The sequence below is a fragment of the Anomaloglossus baeobatrachus genome, chromosome 11, assembly GCF_048569485.1.
Source record: "Anomaloglossus baeobatrachus isolate aAnoBae1 chromosome 11, aAnoBae1.hap1, whole genome shotgun sequence".
Lineage (NCBI taxonomy): Eukaryota > Metazoa > Chordata > Amphibia > Anura > Aromobatidae > Anomaloglossus > Anomaloglossus baeobatrachus.
Window position 1 is genome coordinate 153781888 of NC_134363.1, and position 14186 is coordinate 153796073.

Here is a 14186-nt window from a genome sequence, read left to right on the forward strand (position 1 = left end):
CATCACGGGGGTGACAGGGGAGGGAGCACACATCACGGGGGTGACAGGGGAGGGAGCACACATCACGGGGGTGACAGGGGAGGGAGCACACATCACGGGGGTGACAGCGGAGGGAGCACACATCACGGGGGTGACAGGGGAGGGAGCACACATCACGGGGGTGACAGGGGAGGGAGCACACATCACGGGGGTGACAGGGGAGGGAGCGCACATCACGGCGGTGACAGGGGAGGGAGCGCACATCACGGCGGTGACAGGGGAGGGAGCGCACATCACGGCGGTGACAGGGGAGGGAGCGCACATCACGGCGGTGACAGGGGAGGGAGCACACATCACGGGGGTGACAGGGGAGGGAGCACACATCACGGGGGTGACAGGGGAGGGAGCACACATCACGGGGGTGACAGGGGAGGGAGGACACATCATGGCGGTGACAGGTGTGGGAGCACACATCACAGCGGTGACAGGGGAGGGGGCGGGTAGCTGACCACGGGGGTGAGAGGTGGGGGAGTGTGCAGCACATCACGTAGGGGAGGGGGCGAGCAGCACATCACGGAGGGGAGGGGGCGGGCACCGATCACGAGGGGGAGGGGCCGAGCAGCAGATCGGAGGGAGCGGTGGCACTATGACAGATGGAGGAGGACAGGGATCGTGCAGCACATCACGGAGGTGAGGGGCTGGGCAACGATCACGAGGGGTGAGGGGCCGGGCAGCAGATTGGGGGGAGCGGTGGCACTGTGGCAAATGGAGGGTTGCGGCGGCAGCGGATCGGGAGGTGTGGGGGTGAGGGTGCGGGCAGGAGATCGGGGAGACAGGTGGCAGATCGCGGAGGGCAGCGGCGGCGGATCGGGACGCTTTTCGCCGGTTTCATACAGTGCAATGGCAGCGCGGCAACTTCCGGGTCCCATGCTCTGGTCTCATAACAGCATGGGACCGGAGCTTGTCGCCCTGCCATTGCACTGTGTACACTCACTGTGCTCAGTGTGCTGGCGTGCTGCAGGGACGACAAGTGAAGCTGATGGGGGCGGTCACCGGCAACAGGTCCACTGTGATTGGAGAAATCGGTCACAAGGCCGATCTCTCCAATCAGAGCTACTGGAGCTGGGGGAGGGTGATCCAGTGAGGTCACCCAGCTCCAGCCAATGGCCAGTGCTACAGCTGCACTGGCCAGGGCTGGATTTCAATGTTTCAGTCATTTTAAATGGCTGGAACATTACAGTGGCTGTGATGGTTGAGCGGCGTTCGTCAGCCAATCACAGCCTCCGTAGGTCCCCGAATCTGCGGTTTCTGTTAACATATTGCAGTCACCGGAGGCTCCGGTGCCGCGATTCCGCCATGACGGAAAGATCCGTCCTTGGTCGTTAAGGCCCAGGGCACAAGGACGGATCTTTCCGTCCATGGTCGTGAAGGGGTTAATTTTCAATGGGGCAAAAGGGTGATTTGAACTTTAAGGCTATGTGCCCACGGGGACAGTGTCCTGCGGATATATCCGCAGGACATTCCGCAGGTACTCCCAGGAAACAGCACCACAACTTTTGTCTGTTTCCATGCTGCGGATTGTCCTGTGGATATGGTGCGGGCTTTCTGCATTGAGGATACAGTACCATGGCTTCGGCACTGCATCCTCAATGCAGAACAAGTGCTGCAGCGATCGGGGGAGTTCATACTTACCTTCATCATGCAGCACCTCGCTTTCCGGCAGCCGGGTCACTCTCTCAGCGTCTGCAGGAGAAGATGGGCGGGCCTGAACTAGCTCCGGCTGTCACATGACCGGAGCTCGTGCAGGCTCCGCCCACCTCTTCCTTCCTGTACCTGGATTCACCGCGCTCCTGTACACCGGACGGAGAAAGTGACTCCGGTGAGGCAGGTAAGTATATGGGACCCTGCGGAGAAATCCGCAACAATAATTGACATGCTGCAGATTTTTCCGCACGAAAATCCGCACGATTTCTGCTGCGGAAAAATCTGCAGCGTGGGCACAGCATTTCCCAAATGCCATAGAAATGGCTGGGGAGTAGCAAAATCCGCGCATTTTCCGCAGCGTGGGCACATAGCCTTAGGTTTTTTTATTTTACTAGGTCCCCTAGGGGACTAGAACGATCAGCAGTCTGATTGCTCATTCTTTTCTGCCAATCAGAGCAGCATCGCTCAGACCGGGAGAAATGATCATCTCTTGTAACAAGCAGCACTCGGCTGTCTCTTACAGGATCTGAGTCATGTAAGCACAGGAGTCATCACATGGCCCTGTGCTACCATGACAACCACCGGATCCACGTGATCACGTCACGTCACTTCCAGTATCTGTCTGGTGAGTACGGATATACAGCTATCCCCGTTAATATAGCGCGGTCACATCTTGACAGCGCCATTTAAGTGGTTAAAAGGCACGGGCGGATAGTGATTCCGCTCGTGCCTAGAAGGCACACATGTCAGCTGTACAAATCAGCTGAGATGTGTGCTGATCTCCTCCGGCTGCCGGCAGCAGCTGGGGGAGATTAACACTGACTGCTAGGACGTAATTTTTTCCTCCTGCATTCGTTAAGGGGTTAAAAAAAAAAAAAGTGTGGGATCCCCTCTATTTTTCATAACCAGCCAAGGTACAGCAGACAGCTGAGGGTTGCAGCTGCTGCTGTTCCTGTGCTGGATATGAAAAATAGGGGGGGGACCCAAAGTCATTTTTTAACCCAAAAAAAAAAAAAAAAAAAAAGAAGAGCTGTCCAAGTTGACTATCCCTTTATTAAGCTATTCTATATGCTCTATTTTTTATATCTGTCTATTCTAGCTATTAATTATACTATTCTATCATTTTATTTCTCCTTTAAAAAACGCACTGACAAAAACGCATGCGTTTTTACCGCATTTTTTGTCAAACGCAGTGTTTACAGTTGTCAAGTCTGCCAGAGGGTACATTTTTTTGTCAAATCAAGAACGCAGAGCACAGACAGAGCCTAATGATCATTTCTTAACCTAAAAGATGTGAGCTACAAACGTACAACTTACGACAACTTTTGGAAACTGAATGGAGTATGGGAAATATATAGTCTGGAACTGCAAATACACAACTCATATCTTGTGTATTAAATAAATTAGAAGTAAATATTAACATCTTCAAAATATTTTTACTGCACCTTGAGGTTGGCAACTGGCAGGCTAGGAACAGCATCCCAGCCCACGCTACTGAGGTCAGGATACGTGCTGCTCACAACCTGCTTCCATATTTGTTCAGCAGCAGTTAATTCGATTTTGTCAAACCAGGAACCAGTGAAGTCCTGTCTCCTGAAAGAGATCAAATGCAACAACCCATGAGCACGAGCTGAAAGGGCTCACACCAAGTGCCACTTCTGTCACATCAATTCAGCTTACACTGCAACTGCTGGAGACGTGTCATGTCAGGAGGGGCCAAGGGATGCTTCTGAACCAATGCAGGGCAAAATATATCCCAGCAATTGCAAATATTACAGACCTAAAGCATTAGTCTGAATGGTTAGAGAGAACCTGACAATTCCCCCGTGCTCCCAGAATCACCAACAGTTGTGTCTACCTATCTAAACTCTTTGCCTAACAGTCCCTTTAATAGATTGGACACAAACAGATCTTTAGAAAAAATATTTCTAATGTCTGTTTACGACATGCAAATGAAGTTTTCCTATACTAGTTTTGTTGGCCCATGTTATCACTCCCCAGTGGGTGTAATAACATGATTTACAAGAACCAGCGTCAGTCAGTGCTCTACAAATCATGAGCATGGGAGTGGCTTTGTTCACTTATATCATTGAGCCTCTGAAGCCGGGTGTACGCGTCGCAGGTTCACAGAGGCGCAAAAGATGGCTCACATACACAGAACAGCTGTCTTCTGCACTTTCGCTGCAGGTGTTATGCGGTTGGCAAGGACTATAAGGGTATGTGCGCACGTTGCGTTCTGGAGTGACAAATAAAAAGCAGCATTTTGTCACTGCATGTGAGTTTCAAAACAGATCCAAAACGCTGCGTTTTGGATGCATTCTGAATGCGGAATGGATGCAAAATGGATGCGTTTTGGATGCTTGCTCTCCCACAGACAGAGGGAAAAGCATCCAAAATGCACAAATTAAGTGACATGTTGCTTTTTAGAAAGCATCGATTTTGTCAAAAATTTGGCATCCAAAACACTGCACATGGAATTTGCTTAATTCTCAGACTTTGCTGGGGACGCAGAACGCAGTTTAAAACGCTGAGTAAACGCATGAAAAAAAACGCAAAATGCGCACATAGCCTAAGGCCTCCTTTACACGTTTGTGTCTACGGTATGTGTTTGGTCCGTTTCCTCACATGCCGGAGACATGGGCACACGTAGACTCATTAAAATCAATGGGTCTGCGCTCACGTGCGTGTTTTGCCATGGACCGTGTTTCCGTGTGGAGCATATGTGTGCTTCACACGTAGACATGTCAGTTTTTCTCTGGCATCACGGGTGTCACACGGACCGCATGAATGTGACCCGTGTGACACCCACCAGAGAAAACACATGTGTCTGAATTAAAAGGAATTTCTATACTGACCTTATCCAGCGCTGCTGTCTCTGCCGCTGCTGTCACTTGCTTCTGACCCCGCTCATTATGCTCATTGCATATTCACTTCACTGCGGCCGGAAGCAGCAGCAAGCGGGGAGTGGTCAGGGCCGGAGACCGAAGATCAGCACCACGGACAGCAACGCAGGTGAGGTGAGTAGAAAGATCCAGTTCTCTGTGTGTTATCACGGATAGCACACGGAGAACACACGTGAGCTATAAACACGGCACACGTAGGACAATACGCACCTTTGACACATCCATGAAAAACGTGATTTTCACAGACGTGTGAAAGAGGCCTAACAAAAAATATAATGATTGGGCACTACCGGTTCAGTGAGGATGCTACAATGGTAGTGGAAATCCACCCAACTGTAAATAAAAAATAACCACAGCACTCCAAGAGAGGAAATTAGAAAATCAAATTTGGCTGTACTATAGTGTCAAGCTCCACTTTGTATAATGGCCAATTTTTCAATCAACTGGACCTTGGTAATAGCCTGTCTGGATCACGGAGCTTATCCTGCAGTGCTACAGATAAGTGGATCAGATTGATGGGTGTCTGACACCTGCACCGAAACGCTGTTACACTGTTCTACATATTTTCAAAAGTTGTCAGCTTCGGTTATGAAGTGAGCTGTTTCGGAATGATTTTGACCTCCTGAATTCAAATCTGACAATGAAGGTTTTTAGTTGGCTTTTGTTTCCATGATATCAAAGGGTTTTCCATTCAGTGCTACATAGAAATAATGCATAACAGTTTTAGTACTTTCAAACATTATTATTTTTGCACCTAAAAAAAAGATATAAAATATTTTGCTATGCCAAGTTTCTGATATTTATTTAGAGGAAACTTAGCAACAATTCAACTAACCAAAACATGTCTAAACACTATTGCGAATTATATCACAGGAATTCTGAGACCGTTTTTCATGACATATTGTACTTCACGTTAGTGATAAATTAAGGAACACAGTTTTTGCGTTTGTGTAAATATTGGAAATTTGGAGAAATTTTGAAAATGTTGCAATTTTCAAACTCCAGTTTTGTTCTTTTAACCCCTTCACCCCCGGCCACTAAAACACCCTAATGACGGGCCATTTTTTGCAATTCTGACCAGTGTCACTTTGACAGGTTATAACTCTGGAACGCTTCAACGGATCCTGGCGATTCTGACATTGTTTTTTCGTGACATATTGTACTTCATGTCAGTGGTAAATTTAGGCCGATACTTTTTGCGTTTGTGAAAATTTAGGAAATTGTGCGAAAATTTGGAAAATTTCGCAATTTTCAAACTTTGAAAATTTATACCCATAAATCTGAGAGATATGTCACACAAAATAGTTACTAAATAACATTTCCCACTTGTCAACTTTACATCAGCGCAATTTTCGAAAGAATTTTTTTTTCCGTTAGGAAGTTAGAAGGGGTCAAAGTTCATCAGCAATTTCTAATTTTTCCAACAAAATTTACAAAATATTTTTTTTAGGGACCACATCAAATTTGAAGTGACTTTGAGAGGCCGAGGTGACAGAAAATACCCAAAAGTGACCCCATTCTAAAAACTGCACCCCTCACACTGCTCAAAACCACATCCAAGAAGTTTATTAATCCTTTAGGTGCGTCACAGGAACCAAAGCAATGTGGAAGGAAAAAATGAAAATTTTACTTTTTAACACAAAAATGTTACTTTAGCCATAAAATTTTCATTTTTACAAGGGAGAAAAGAGAAATTGCACCCTACAATTTATTGTGCATTTTCTCCTGAGTACGCTGATACCCCATATGGGGTAAAAATCAATTGTTTGGGTGCACGGCAGAGGTCGAAAGGCAAGGAGCGCCATTTGAATTTTTGAACACAAAATTAGCTGCACTCATTAGCGGACGCCATGTCGGGTTTGAAGACCCCCTGAGGTGCCTAAACAATGGAGCTCCCCCACAAGTGACCCCATTTTGGAAACTAGAGCCCTCAAATATTTTTTCTAGATGTTTGATGAGCACTTTGAACACCTGGGGGCTTCACAGAAGTTTATAACGTTGAGCCGTGAAAAGAAAAAAAATTTTTTTTACCACAAAACTGTTGCTTCAACTAGGTAGCTTTTTTTTCACAAGGGTATCGGGAAAAAATGCAACATAAAATGTATTGTCCATTTTCTCCTGAGTACGCAGATACCTCATATGTGGTGGAAATCAAATGTTTGGACACACGGCAGTGCTCGGAAGGCAAGGAGCGCCATTTGAATGCAAAATTAGCTGCACTCATTAGCGGACGCAATGTCAGGTTTGAAGACCCCCTGAGGTGCCTAAACAATGGAGCTCCCCCACAAGTGACCCCATTTTGGAAACTAGAGCCCTCAAATAATTTTTCTAGATGTTTGGTGAGCACTTTGAACACCTGGGGGCTTCACAGAAGTTTATAACGTTGAGCGGTGAAAAGAAAAAAAAAATTTTTTACCTTTACCACAAAACTGTTGCTTCAACTAGGTAGCTTTTTTTTTCACAAGGGTATCAGGAAAAAATGCACCATAAAACGTATTGTCCATTTTCTCCTGAGTACGCAGATACCTCATATGTGGTGGAAAGTAATTGTTGGGCGCATGGCGGGGCCCAGAAGAGAAGGGCACCATTTGACAGCAAAATTGATTGGAATCATTAGCGGACGCCATGTCACGTTTTTAGACCCCCCCATGGTGCCTAAACAGTGGAGCTCCCCCACAAATTACCCCACTTTGGAACTAGACCCCTCAAGGAATTTATCTAGATGTTTAGTGAGCCCCTTGTACCCCCAGGAGCTCCACTGAAAGTTGATAACGTTGAACCGTGAAAATTATTTTTTTTTTTAAAAAAAAAAAAAATTTAAATTTTTGTAGCAACAAGGTAGCTTTTTTTTTTTCTTTTTACAACGGTATCAGGAAAAAATGCACCATAAAACGTATTGTGCAATTTTTCCCGAGTACGCAGATACCTCACATGTGGTGGAAATCAATTGTTTGGGCTCATGGCGGGGCTCAGAAGACAAGGAACGCCATTTGACTTTTCAAACGCACAGACGCGGTGCACTGATCGGCCGCTGCAGGAGGCACGGTCGGATGAGATACAAAAAGCGCTGGGGATATGAGAAAAAAAAAAAAAAGTCACGCCAAAAATTGAGCAGGGATGTTGATCCGCGCTCAGCGGGACGCACGGACAGATGCGATACTTTTTTTCCGTATCCCCGACGCTTTTTGTATCGCATCTGTCCGTGCGTCCCGCCGAGCGCTGATCAGGGATGCACATAACAGATCGGCATCCCTGCTCAATTTTTGGCGTGACTTTTTTTTCCGTATCCCCGATGCTTTTTGTCACGCCAAAAATTGAGCAGGGATGCCGATCCGTTATGTGCATCCCTGATCAGCGCTCGGCGGGACGCACGGACAGATGCGATACAAAAAGCGTCGGAAATACGGGAAAAAAAGTCCCGCCGAAAACTGACCACGGGTGCAGATACGTTATCTGCATCCCTGATCAGCGCTCGGCGGGACGCACGGACGCATGAGGTGTAAAAATAGAAAGGGGATAGAGGAAAAAAAAAAGAAAAAAAAAAAAAAAAAAGAAGTTATACTCACAGTGCCCAGAGGTTTAGCAGGAGGAACAGCTTTACAGCAGCAGCCAGCAGGCAGGAAGTTGGACAGCTCAGCAGAAGACCCAGGAAGAAGGACCCAGCGATGGAGGCAGATGTGATCGGCCGGTGAAGACAGGTAAGAGGACGTCGGGGGGACAGCAGAGGGGGACGGGGACAGCAGAGGGGGACGGGGACAGCAGAGGGGGACGGGGACAGCAGAGGGGGACGGGGAGAGCAGAGGGGGACGGGGAGAGCAGAGGGGGACAGCAGAGGGAGAGGGGGAGAGCAGAGGAGGGAGATACCGGAGGAGCTGCAGAATAGAGATCACGGGGGAGGCCGGCAGATCGGGATGTCTGGGGGCAGATCGGGATGTCTGGGGGCAGATCGGGATGTCTGGGGGCAGATCGGGATGTCTGGGGGCAGATCGGGATGTCTGGGGGCAGATCGGGATGTCTGGGGGCAGATCGGGATGTCTGGGGGCAGATCGGGATGTCTGGGGGCAGATCGGGATGTCTGGGGGCAGATCGGGATGTCTGGGGGCAGATCGGGATGTCTGGGGGCAGATCGGGATGTCTGGGGGCAGATCGGGATGTCTGGGGGCAGATCGGGATGTCTGGGGGCAGATCGGGATGTCTGGGGGCAGATCGGGATGTCTGGGGGCAGATCGGGATGTCTGGGGGCAGATCGGGATGTCTGGGGGCAGATCGGGATGTCTGGGGGCAGATCGGGATGTCTGGGGGCAGATCGGGATGTCTGGGGGCAGATCGGGATGTCTGGGGGCAGATCGGGATGTCTGGGGGCAGATCGGGATGTCTGGGGGCAGATCGGGATGTCTGGGGGGGCAGATCGGGATGTGGGGGGCAGATCGGGATGGCGGGGGGGCAGATCGCAGGGGGGCACGGGCAGGGGCCATTACGGGAGCGCGCAGGAGCAAATCACAAGAGCGCGCAGGGGCTGCAAGAGAGCAGGGGAGGAGGGATACCGGAGGAGCTGCAGAATAGAGATGGCGGGGGGCAGATCGGGATGTCAGGGGGGGGCAGATCGGGATGTCAGGGGGGGGCAGATCGGGATGTCAGGGGGGGACAGATCGGGATGTCAGGGGGGGGCAGAGCGCAGGGGGGCACGAGCAGGGGCCATTACGGAAGCGCGCAGGGGCTGCAAGGTGAGCACAATACTCACCGCTCCTGCTCCATGACGTGACAGCAGCGGCAGCAGCAGCGGTGGCGTGGTACCACTAGTACCAGCCAGTGCTGCACGCTGCCGACATGTTGGGGGAGGGTCCCCAGACCAGCACAGGCCTGGGGAGGGCGGCCACCGACAGATCAGACCGCCCCACTGCACACTGATTGGAGCGATTGCGCGTCATAGCACGATCGCTCCAATCAGTGCTGCGGGGGGGGGGGCACGGTGTCTGCTTGCTTCTAGCCAATGATCGGAGCTGCTGCAGCCCCGGTTCTAGCTGGATTTACAAGATCACGCAATTTTTGGCTTTTTTTTTTTGCCGAAAACAGCGTGATCAATGTGATTGGCGGTTCCGATTTGAACAGCCAATCACATCGATCGCCTATGGGGGGTGGCGATGCCACCCCCCCCTGGGGTCAAGCAAAGGTCCCCTGCTGTAAGAAACAGCAGGGGACATCATTTGAAAGCCGTTGCTATGGCCACGGCAATCAAATGAAGTTTAGGCCGTAAAATTACGTCCCTGGTCGTTAAGTCACGTTAAAATAGGACGTAATTTTACGGCCTGCGGTCGTGAAGGGGTTAAACCAGTTATCACACAAAATAGTTAATATATAACATTTACCACATGTCTACTTTACATCAGCACCATTTTTACAATATTTTTTTTTTGTTAGGAAATTAGAAGGGTTAAAGTGAACCTGTCAGGTGCAATATGCAGCAGTTCTGAGTGCATATTGCGAATCCCTGCTTAATCATCCCTGTATATAGCAGCAGAGATAAAGAGATCTTTAGAAAAAGTATTTAGAAAGATTCTTTATAATATGCTAATGAGCGCAGGGACTAGTCGCGAGTTCATTACTTCTCCTGACACGTCCACCCTCTTAGCATGTTAGTACATCCACAGGGGCGTACAAACATGCTATTCAATGCACAGTCTCCAGTGGTGGTGCTTGTACCTGTGTTCGCGGTGAACACTGAACTGAATGTCCCGCACTTCTGGTCATGCGCACTAGACCTGTCTGAAGCCAGGACGCGTACACCCAACTTCATATTGCACATAACCGAAAGTGCGGGCATTCAGCTCAGCGTTCACCGCGGACACAGGTACACACATCATCGCTGGAGACGCTGCATTGACTAACATGTTAATACGCCCCTGTGAACACACTAACATGCTAAGAGGGCGGACTAGTCGGGGAAAGTAATGAACTCACGACTAGTCCCTGCGCTCATTAGCATATTATAATGAATCTTTATAAATACTTTTTCTAAAGATCTCTTTATGTATGATAATGTATTAGTGCATACAGGGACGATTAGGCAGGAATTAGCAATATGCACCCAGAACTGCTCGTGGTTCTACATGCATATGCACCTGACAGGGTCACTTTAAAGTTTATTACAAACTTCTCATTTTTCCAACATCACCATATTCTCCGTTAGCTTCCAAATTATGCTGAATATGTACATAAACCAACTGCCTTTGAGACCCTTAGGCTAAGGATACACGGAGAAAAACGGAGCAAGATAAGATATCGCGCATTCCACTCGGACTAATTTTACTTAATGGAGTCGCTCCCATGAGCAATTTTTTTTCTCAGCCTTAGGCTAAGTTCACACTTCCGTTGTTTTGCATCAGTCACAATCCGTAGCCTTGAGGAATTACGGTATCCTGCAAAATATTTTGCAGGAATCCTGTTTTTCCCCATAGGCTTCTATTAGTGACGGATTGTGACTGATGATGCTGCGTTGCATCCGCTGCGTCGCGGTCAGTCGTTTTTTAACTGACCGCAGGGCGGGAGCAATGCAGCCTGTAACAATTTTTGAGCAGCGCGATCCGTAGGATTTCGCTGCGCATGCGCTCTCTGGCCCCGTAACCAGGATAAACATCGGGTAACCAAGCAATGCGCTTTGGTTAGTTACTCGATATTTACAGTGGTTACGGGGGGCGGGAGCCAGCGCTAAGCTGGTATCCAAGATAAATATCGGGTAACCAAGCAAATACCCGATATTTAACCTGGATACAGTGTGCAAGGAGGCCGACACTTCACCACTCGGCTCCGCCCCCTCCCGCACTCCGCATGTGTACACACACACACACACACACTTGTCCCCAGCCCTGCAGTCCCCGCGGCACCGACGTCCTCCGCTCCACGGCCCCGCTCGGCTCCGCCCCCCCCGCTCCGCCCCCTCCCGCACTCTGCATGTACACACGCATGTAGACAGACACATACACACACACACACACCTGTCCCCAGCCATGCAGACCGCGGCACTGACGTCCTCAGCTCCGCCCCCCGAACTCCGCCCCCCGCACGCAACGGAGTTCGACAAAGAAATTATTTTCTTTGTCACCGTTGTACAACGCATCAGTCACATGCGTCAAGCAACGCATGTGACTGATGCAAAACAACGGAAGTGTGAACTTAGCCTTAATCGGACCAAAGAAACTATAGCAGCATGCTGCGGGTGGAATCAGATTCATTTTCTCTTGCACCCATACAGTCTATGGGTGCAAGAGAAACATCACAGTACACTCGCATTATAGCAGAGTGCAGTGCAATATACGGATCAGCTGACAATGGAGGAGATAGGGAGATTAGTCCATCCCTCTCCTCCGCAGCACGCACTCCCTCCTCCCCAGCTGTGCTGCGTTCGCAGGATCGCATCACAGTGGCTTGACACCTGGCTTACACTCCAGCAGAGAGGGAGCCGAGTGTCATGTGAGGCAATAATAATAATTAATAATAATAATAATTTTATTCATTTATATAGCGCTATTCATTCCACAGCGCTTTACATACATTGACAACACTGTCCCCATTGGGGCTCACAATCTAGAGTCCCTATCTGTAGGTCTTTGGAGTGTGGGAGGAAACCGGAGAACCCGGAGGAAACCCATGCAAACACAGGGAGAACATACAAACGCCTTGCAGATAGTGTCCTTGGTGGGATTTGAACCCAGGACCCGAGCGCTTCAAGACTGCAGTGCTAACCACTGAGCCACCGTGCCGCCCAATCACATTAAGCACTCGTGTGGCCTTACCCTTAAAGGGAACCAAACATCAGGATTTTCGTGTATAAGCTATAGCCAGTGCAGTACTGGCACTATCATGCACAGTGTGTACATACCATCAGGGGGCAGCTCGGGTGTTTAGGCAGTGAAATACAACTTTATAAAGTTTGAAATTTCGTGCACTTTTTGATTGACGTGTGCACCTCTGCAGATAATGTCCGGGCGGGTTATGCAGGAGTTCCCCGCCCCCCCACCAGCCTGTTCCTCCCTCTCTCCTGATGTCCGGGCGGGTTATGCACGTGTTCCCCGCCCCCCGCGCCGCCTGTGCCTCCCTCCCTCCCTCCCTCTGGCTGTATGTAAATATCTAATCTTCAGAAACATGGCGCCGGAGTGGGCCTCTGCGCATAGCGCTTATCTCCGGCGCCATGTTTCTGAAGCCCCCGCATTACACAACTTGGTGTCTGAGAGGACGGCGCCACAGCGATGTCACACCGGCTGGTGTGTTGGCCCGGTGTCCTGGGGCGACACGATACAGGAGCAGCAGGTAATCGCGTCCTCCGGTCAGCTGTTCTGTCCTGTTCTAATCGCGCGCGCTCCCGCGGTCACAACGGGCTGTGAAGAAACGAGGGCGCATGCGCCGCCCTCTCAGACACCAAGTTGTGTAATGCGGGGGCTTCAGAAACATGGCGCCGGAGATAAGCGCTATGTGCAGAGGCCCACTCCGGCGCCATGTTTCTGAAGATTAGATATTTACATACAGCCAGAGGGAGGGAGGGAGGAACAGGCGGCGCGGGGGGGCGGGGAACACGTGCATAACCCGCCCGGACATCAGGAGAGAGGGAGGAACAGGCTGGTGGGGGGGCGGGGAACTCCTGCATAACCCGCCCGGACATTAACAGAGAGGTGCACACGTCAATCAAAAAGTGCACGAAATTTCAAACTTTATAAAGTTGGATTTCACTGACTAATCACCCGAGCTGCCCCCTGATGGTATGTACACACTGGGCATGATGGTGCCAGTACTGCACTGGCTGCACCTTATACAGGAAAATGCTGATGTTTGGTTCCCTTTAAGGCGCAGTCACACACCACGACTTATCAGCGATCCCGACAACGATACTTCCTGATGAGGATCGCTGGTAAGTCGCTGGGAGGTCGCTGGTGAGATGTCACACAGTCAGACCTTACTAACGACTCAGTAACGATACAGGTCGCAGTAGCGACCTGTATAACGATCTCTGCTGTCATTGGGACCCTGACACACAGTGTCAAAAATAGCGATACGTCCTGCCCAGCAGGACATCGCCTTTGAAAAAAATGGTCCAGGACATTCAGCAATGACCGGCGACCTCACAGCAGGGGCCAGGTCGTTGCTGGATGTCACACACAGCGACATCGCTAGCAAGATCGCTGTTGCGTCACGAAAACCGTGACTCAGCAGCGATGTTTCTAGCGATGCTTTAGTTTAAGTGGAGGTATAATCCATCATACATTATCAACTGTTTATTCTTTTCTTGTTAATCCAACAGATCAGCCACCTCTTGGATTCTTGACCCAATAGAAGGCTGATTTTGGCATTTCTCGCTCAACAGACCAAAGGGTAAAATATACTATCCTTGGCTCCTAAATCATCAATAAGCTCACGTTTGCAAGAAATCGATACATAACATCTTGTCCAGATGGTATAAAGTTCCAACTAAATTAAATAATGTGTTCCCTTCCATTGATCCTGTATGTTGGAGTTGTAGATGCCATGAGGGCAACTTTCTGCATATCTTCTGATCCTGCCGTATTCTACAAAGCATAATAATATAATAATAATATTTATTTTATATAGCGC

The 14186-nt window shown here is 49.5% G+C and overlaps 1 protein-coding gene across 1 annotated transcript in view; it reads right to left on the minus strand.

Moving 5' to 3' along the window:
• FAAP20 (FA core complex associated protein 20) overlaps window positions 1-14186 on the minus strand; it is an 80334-nt gene that overhangs the window by 26521 nt on the left and 39627 nt on the right. Inside the window, exon 3 of the mRNA XM_075327822.1 lies at window positions 3129-3276. Within this exon, the coding sequence (XP_075183937.1) occupies window positions 3129-3276 (148 nt within the window). The remainder of the gene's footprint in view (window positions 1-3128; window positions 3277-14186) is intronic.